Source organism: Homalodisca vitripennis, chromosome 5 (assembly GCF_021130785.1).
Source record: "Homalodisca vitripennis isolate AUS2020 chromosome 5, UT_GWSS_2.1, whole genome shotgun sequence".
NCBI lineage: Eukaryota > Metazoa > Arthropoda > Insecta > Hemiptera > Cicadellidae > Homalodisca > Homalodisca vitripennis.
The window spans coordinates 116,629,078-116,637,455 of NC_060211.1; the positions used below are offsets into that span (position 1 = coordinate 116,629,078).

General features: G+C 34.5%; 1 protein-coding gene across 4 annotated transcripts in view; it reads left to right on the forward strand.

Annotated features, from left to right (window-relative positions):
- Positions 1-7,509, forward strand: part of LOC124362785 (aspartyl/asparaginyl beta-hydroxylase) — an 81,579-nt gene extending 74,070 nt beyond the window's left edge. For all 4 annotated transcript variants that reach the window (XM_046817567.1, XM_046817568.1, XM_046817570.1 and 1 more), the window contains 2 exons: positions 4,478-4,700; positions 7,137-7,509. In XM_046817567.1, coding sequence (XP_046673523.1) covers positions 4,478-4,700; positions 7,137-7,287 — 374 coding nt within the window. In that variant the 3' untranslated portion in view covers positions 7,288-7,509. The remainder of the gene's footprint in view (positions 1-4,477; positions 4,701-7,136) is intronic.
- The last annotated feature ends 869 nt before the right edge of the window (positions 7,510-8,378 follow it).

The window sequence follows — 8,378 nt, forward strand, 5'->3', positions numbered from 1 at the left end:
TTGTTCCGGATGTCTTAGTTATTGCTTGGAAACAAAGTAAATAAAAATAAACTTCTAACCTTTAACCCTTTCAGTGCCAACGTCCGACTACACGGACGTTCATAAAACGTGCAAGAAGAGCCAGCGTCCGACTACACGGACGTACGTAAAATGTGCAAGAAGAGCCAGCGTCCGACTACACGGACGTGTTTTAAAATATTCGTAAAAAATACAAAAAAATATCTAAACAATCCCTAATTTTGTTATAATTGTTATTTATAAAGATATAAACTATAAAAAAACATTCAGTTGAATGTATTCCATTACATTAGTGTTATAAATAAAACAAAATACAAGTGGCTGTGGACGTCGCTAGTCTGAGTCAGCTGTCGTCTGTTGTTTACTAACCAACTACGCAGTTTCGCCGATTGCGCCGAGCTAACTTGTTGTTGTTTCAGTTATTGTTGTAAAATGTTTACAAAATGAAGCGTAGTGCATCACCTCTTAGTGAAAACACTTTACGGAGAGTGTTAGAAGACGATAGTGATGTTGTTGTGAGTGATAGTGAAACGGAAAGTGAAGAGTCTTCTAGTTTAGGTTATGAAAACACAAAACAGTGACCCGGATTTATCACCCTGAGTTGCTTTCAACTTCAAATACTAGTAGGCCTAGACTAGATAACTTGTTATTTAGAGCAAATGATCATTCGTCATCTGAGGATGATGCCCCAGACATAGGACTTGACTTTGAAAGTCTCCCTAGGCCTAGGCCTAACCTACAAAACAAGGCCAAGAGGTCGGCCAAGTAAATGTAGGCCTATATCAATTGTCTGAAACCTCCTCTTCAGATTCTGAGGATGGTATGGGATGGGATGAGGTGGAAATGGATGGGAATATTGGTTTTTGCCATCAGTTTTCATTTGATGAGCTAACGGGTCCAAAACATGCTCCTCCTCGTAACTCCTCCCTGTCAAATTAATTTCAAACTTTTTTTTACAACAGCCTCCTAGAAACATTTGTAAAATATACCAATAAGTATGCCACAGAATATATAAATTAAAAGTCAATTGAAACCACACAGCGCGGGCAAACTCCTGGAAACCTGTGTCTCTCTTAGAGATGCAGGCCTTTTTAGCAGTACTAATAAATATGGGCATAAAAAAACAGCCAACTATTTACAGCTACTGGTGGACCAGTTCTAGTCAATTCATTCCCTGGTTCCCAAGAATGTTTACCAGAAATAGATTTCAAGCAATATTGAGATTTTTGCATATGGTTGACACAGTCCGCTTGCAAAACCAGGTGAGCCAGATTATGATGCGTGCGCTCGGTTTCAAACCACTGATTGACCATGTAAATAGGGTTTTCAAATTTCATTTTTCTCCTCCGGTCAGAACCTTGCGATTGACGAGAGTATTATAAGTTCCAAATCGCACAGTCAGCTGAGGCAGTACTTACCAAAGAAGCGACATCGTGGGGAATAAAGCTTTTGGATGCTATGTGACTCGGTCACCCACTACTGCTTGAATTTCTTTGTCTATAAAGGGGCGAATGGCAGTGACAAAGATGAAATTAAATCTAATGGATTGGGCTATTTTGTTGTGAAAAGGCTTTTGGAGATGGCTGGCCTATTAAATAAAGGCTATCACATTTTCTGTGATAATTTCTTTACTTCTCTAAAGCTTGCTAAATATCTTTACAGTAAATGTACATTTTTGACGGGTACCATGCGTATAAACCGCAAAGGACTTCCTGATTCTGTAAAACCTAAGTTCAAAGTGGGAGAAAAGAAGTACTTCAAAAAAAATGAGATGACTTTATTAGCATTCAGAGAAAAGCAGTCCCAGACAAAACAAGTATTAGTTTTAACTACAGATGGCACAGTTGAAGATGAAAAAAAGGAGCAAAAAATTTGGAAATCACATCAAAACTACTAATAAGCCAAAAGTCATAAGGAGAAATAATGATTTTTTATGGGAGGGGTTGATGGAGGGGACCAAATGTTAAATTCATACCTGGATGAGAGGAAAGCACTCCGGTTTTGGAGGAAAGTTTACTTTTAATATATCTTTGGGCGCATGGTACTCAATTCCTATATAATTTATAAAAAAAAAATACTGACAAACCCCTTCCTAGGCTAGAGTACACTGTGGCACTAGTAGAAGAACTTTCCACTGAATGGCTGGCCCTCCAAGAAAGAAGGCCTATGTTGTATACTTCACCTGGAAACAGCAGGAGGGTAATGCGGCTAATAACGGCAGTGGTGTGATCCCGATTGGGACAATGTTCTTGAACAAATTGCCTAATAAAAAAGAACTTAATTGCTCTGCCTGTAGTAAGAAAAAGTACTCAGGCTGGAGGAAAAAGGGAAAAAGGCCACATTTGCTTGCAAAACATGCAAAAGGGGACTCACCCGTATTGTTTACCATTTCATAAGTGTTAATTTTTTCTCATTCAAATAAAAAAAAAACTTTTAAGTAGGCTATAAGTGTTTATTAATTGTGTAATTTTAAACTTGAAATAGGCTATTTTTTTCTCAATATTTGCCTAATACATAATTTTATAAAGTGAAAAACAGTGTTTAGCAAGATGTGCGAAAAAATCCAAATACGCGTTATTTTTTAAAAACAATGATAAAACCTTTATTTTTGAAGATAGATGTAAAATTTATTGTGTATGTGTTCAAAAGTATGTGGAGGTTCAAACACATACTCAATTTATGGAACAAGGATTTTTTTTACTGGCCTTATATTTACACCAAACTGGAAAATTCATCATAAAAATTTATGTAAGTAAAAGTTTTTCTGGTTTTTATATTTTTAAATGCATGTTGTAGTAAATTTATTTTTCAGTATTAATTTAAAGCACATTGTTTAGAGCAAAACAAAACAAAAAGTAACAATTTTCATCAATAAATAACAAAACTGTGACAGTTTTTGCAAACTGCTGAAAAATTGGCAATTAAGCCTGGCTCTTCTTGCATGAGCATATGGCACTATGCCTGGCATTTCTTGCACGCGCACTAGGGAGATTGTCTGGCACTGAAAGGGTTAAGGTTAGTAACCGCTAAGTCCAGTCCAGGGCATGCTAGTTGTTAAGTGGTTCATTGATAACCTCCCAATGTAAACTGCAGAATCCAGAAATGAAATAGATACAGGGTGATTCTTTTTCACTGAGCAAACAAATGGAAATCTTCCTAAGATTTGTTACGGATCCTAGATTCCATTCAGGTGTTCCTTGGTTCCCGGATTTCGTTGGTTTCCCCAGGAGTTGTGCATACAAAACTGTGAAACGTGTGATGAATAAAATAATTGACAGTGCCCATAACTGGATCCATTTTCCATCAGTGGTGCCGGAGTTGCACTGTTTTCTTATGTCTACTGTGTTAGGAGCTGTATTGGACTGTACAAGTGTTGAAATTGTGAAGCCTCAAATGCACAACAATGATTATGTAAATAGAAATGGTTTTACCAGCATTTATGTACACATGATGTGTGATGTCAATGAAAGGATTTTAAGTGTGAGTGGTGAGTGGCCAGGAAGTGTTCACGGTGCAAGGATCTGGCGTAGGAGGGAAATAAGGGGAATTATATCTTGCTTTGATGGATTTACAAATTTACTAGGTGACTATGGGTATGGTATATTCCCATGGTTAATATTATATATTACCCCATAACATATAATATATAACCCCATTTGTCTCCAACCAATGCCTGTAAAAGACATTTAAATTTCATTCATTATAGTTGCAGCTAAGCCTAGCAACTGCTACACCAAGCACTTGCATGCATACATTTTGCCAGACACATGCAGACCTTTCCCTAGCTGTTATTAACTATTAGATCTAGTATTTGTTCACTTAGTTCTGAGTAAGAGCTACGACTAAGTATTAGATGCTAGTAGATACTAGTGACTAGGTTTTATACACGTCACCCCCCTTATCTCTCCACTTCACTATAACAAAGAACCGGTTAGACAACAGTAATGAGAACAGCTTATTCATTATATTAGAATTCAGACATATTTTATGGTGTCAATACCTTTTTTAACAATATAGGACAATTGATGTTACATAAAAACGTTTCATAGCTAAACTAAGTTTTATATTGCTATCAGTTCCTCCAATATTTTTAAATGACCATACAAAAATCCAAAAGTGGTCAATAAATTGCCTTGTGTGCCAGGCATGGCAAAACGCATTCTCAAGCGCTCAGTTTGTGCGTGCTAGGTATGTTTAAATGCGTCTAAGGGTTAAAATGTACTCATCGCTATGGAATCTTTACAAGTACATTTCTCAGTAATAAATAGTCTGTGAGATACACAAGACAGTGATAGTTGGTTTATTTTATTTTGTTTTATGCCTACAGTTTGGGGTTTTTGTTAATAAATAATTGGAAAAAATGTAAATTATGATAAAATCAAAACGTGGCAAGAATGAATTTGCAGGTAAATTGTCATGTTGTGAATATGTATGTTCATTCAGCTGTTGTAATTTTTAGGTAAAAAATATCAACAAAACTGTAAGAAAACTCCTGTAACTTGTCAACTGATAGAAGAGTTCAGTGCAGCTAGGGACTGTCGGCGGGGTCAGGCCAAATTCAGTGTGATGGAAGGAGGAACACACGTCTGGCCGCACTGTGGCCCCACCAACTGCAGGTTGAGAGCCCATCTGGGGCTCATTGTGCCATCTGGAACCACCATCAGGGTAGCTGAACATACCAGGTAACCTCCTCCTGAGTATTATAGAAGTAAGTCATATAAATGACACCCATTTGTACGATTTTAGTGCCAACATGTTTGTAATTAAATTTGTGTGTAATACAAATATTAACTTGATTCGGGTAAGACTTTTGTTCTCAGTAAAGTTTGTGTATTACTGTTTGTGTTAACTAGATTGAGGCTAGCAAGATAGAGTTGCTGGTGAAGTCTGTGTGTTTTAAATCCCATCATGAGACTGATTAGATAGGATTGTCAACATAAAAAGTGGGCGCCAATGCTACTATTAAATGCTCCACAAGGTCACACAATTTCTGTTCTGCAAGTGTGTTGTATCTTATGTTTCTTTAGCTTTTACTTTTAGAAGCGTTTTAATTTATAAATTAATTTTTTGAACTATTAATACAGAGCATAATTATTTTATACTTGAATAATTATTGTTATTACACACTCTGTTATATAAAAACAATCCACAGTGAAGTGTCATAATTACATTTATTAGTAACCAACAGTTGAGGGATTAACACGTTCATTATTGAGTATAAGTGACACATGAACACCAACAATTTCAACAGACCAAATATAAAGCATGTAGTTTCACTACAGACATAGGCTAAAATTAACAAATATAATCCCAGACTAAAACTTTTTAATTTATATATTTAAATGTTTGTAAACAGTGCCTAATTTATTATTAAAACTCATTTTAAAAATAGTACATGTGCCTTTGTTACATCATGCTTGTGTGGAATGGGTTATAGCATTATAATAATCTTATACTACTATATTATATACGTAACTGTAAAAAATATTTTACACATATTGGTAAATATAATTAATTACATAATCAATATTGTACAAATAAAATTGTGTTTGATTTACAAACTATAAATAGAAAATATAGGATATTAAAAAATAAGTAGTAATCATAAGGTGGAGTAACATGACAAAATCATAAAAATTATTATCGAAATAAATCAAAATGAAAACATGACCAAGATTTTAGTTCTAAGTTACTCTCTTTACCAATCTACGAAACATGGTGCTAATCCAAGTCCAATTTTGTTGTTACTGTTATCTGTGCTAATTTCACAATAGTAAACCATTACTTGTCTCTTTTTATGGGTCTTAAACGTTGGTGACTTCTTACTCTTAGAGGTTCAAAAAAATTGTGATGTAGGTTGCACTAGAAGATGTTTTCTATATTAGTGTCTGGACTTCAAGTAGGTTACTTTATTGGTTCTTGCATAGAGCATGGTTACCATTCCAGAGAGAGCTATGTCAAGAAGATGGAAAAATATATTAATGTTTGGGTAATTGGTGGTGGTTCTGAAGTTACCTTTAAGCCGTTGGTCCCCAGGTTAAGTGTTTAGAGAAGGCTTTTTAGTCGTAACTTTGCCTGGTAAAATAAAACATCTTTTATTTACCCTCGAATGGCTTTTTTGGGGCACTGTAATATGAAATCATTGCAGTTGATACCACTCATATTCTTACGTTCCATTAGGGTTTAGTAATAGTTTCACCTCTTGTGGTAACTACCTCTTCTGCTCTGTGCCCATGGGTTGTGGAAATTCTCAAAACCAAATTATATTTCCTTTTCAACTACTGTTGTACTTCCTGTTTTGCAGCTTATACATTTATTCATCTTTCTTACGTTTTATAGTGATAACCTATTACGAAATTGAGTGCTCAATAATGAATTATAAAGTTCCATAGACATTTGTTTTGCACGGCATAAAGTGCTTTATAAATTCTACAGTTCACACTGTTATGCAAGTTATCTGTCTTATCCTTTATAATCTTGCATCAGACAAGTAATAACTTCAAAAAATGCCATTCAGTAGGTGTTGTATTGTAACTTTCCCTTAGTAGAATTGAATATTCAAAATATAAATATCTGAAATGCATAACTCATAAATCTTGATTCTGTATTTATGTTGCTTTTTTCTAATGTGTTTTTGTTGTAATGTAGTCTTCTCCACCACAACACCTGACAAGTCATTCTTCTCAGGGCTGTGGGCTCTATTAAAACCTGTTACAGGATGCTTAGAGACATGGTTTATTTTATCCAGTTTATCATTTTGAATCAACCTCATGGTTGTAATACCATAAACAATTTGCTCTGTATTGCTTTCTGTATTTGCTCAAACCTATTTCTGGATATGTTTTTACAGATTAAGTAGGCAGAAAACTCTCAAGTCGACCAGCATTGCTTCATGGTAACATTGCTTTATGGTAACATTGCTTCATGGTAGGCTATTGCAAGTTTTTTTCCATCATTACACAGAGGAGTAAAATGTTTTTGCCTTTGTATGAACATACAGGCTTATATTACAGATCTGTAGGATTATTTTAGTTATTTCTCACAGTTTGATTACAATGCTCTGTAAAAGTTATCATCAAAGCTTATTTGTTCAATTATGAGAATAAATCTGTTGACAGAACCTGGGAAGAAGGAAAAGTGATTATATTTGACGACAGTTTCGAACATGAAGTGTGGCACAATGGTACAGAGCAACGATTGATCCTCATTGTGGATGTCTGGCATCCGGAATTGACTGCCAAAGAGAGAGCTTCACTCACAGCCATCTAGAATTTTCCTTCATACTCATTTTAATTATAGAATCTAGTTTTATTAGTTTTTATGTTGTGTACTGTAATTTAACTTTAATTGACTTTTTACATCATGCCATACCAAAAACTACCAAATAATAGAAGTAGTTACTTGTAAATTGTATGTCAACATAACTTATTTAATTTTAGGTATGAATCAAATTAAATACTTTTGTAATAATACATTTTTTGTTTATTTTTACAAGCTCGTTATTTAGAACCTGACAGTCCTTATTAGATGCAATGATTTTACTGTATTTGGATTTTAACAATTGATCAATTAAAATATCCAATTCATGTGTATTGCTTGATTACCATTTTGACCACCAAGCAGAGCAATGGCTAATATTATAAGAGAGAGCTACAAGCAGCAGTAGTAAACACAATAAATCTCTTCATAATATAGGCTTCTAATTGGTTGAAGAGTTGCTATAAGAAACTCCAAAAGGATTATGCATTAATTTTAACTCATGAGACAGAATCGTTAGTTATGAAAAATAAATGACTTGGTATTAAGATAAAGGGGTAACATAAAGGCATGTTAAGGAATGAGAAATTAGGAGAGGATGTGATTGAAAGACAGGTAAAAAATACAAGTAGTGCTTGTTTGTCGGCTATGATGAAATAGTTGGGGCAACTATAAAGGATAGGATGCTACAGTAGCAGCTGAACAAAATGTAAGACTGTTGTGGAAAATTGTAGAACTGTCTTTTGTGAGACTGTTGGTAGAAATTGTGAAGAGGGGAGAGATGTGGAAGTGAGTACAATAGAATGCAGATAGTGGGCAAAAAGTTTGGTATTTAAAATACTTAATTATGTACAAATAATAAAAAAATGTTTTAATTGTAACATTTGAACTAGAATCCTCTATATTACTTAGGTTTATTACTCTCTAAGGATTGTTTGATGATTTCAATCCTGGTGATGCCATGAGCTAACACTAGTACTGATGTTACAGTGGCTTCATCTAATTTTCTTTCTCTATGTGGCTGAATTCTTTACTGTTTAACTATTTTAATGTCATATGGGTAAAAATTTAGTAAAAGACAAATCCATCTGACAACTATGTTG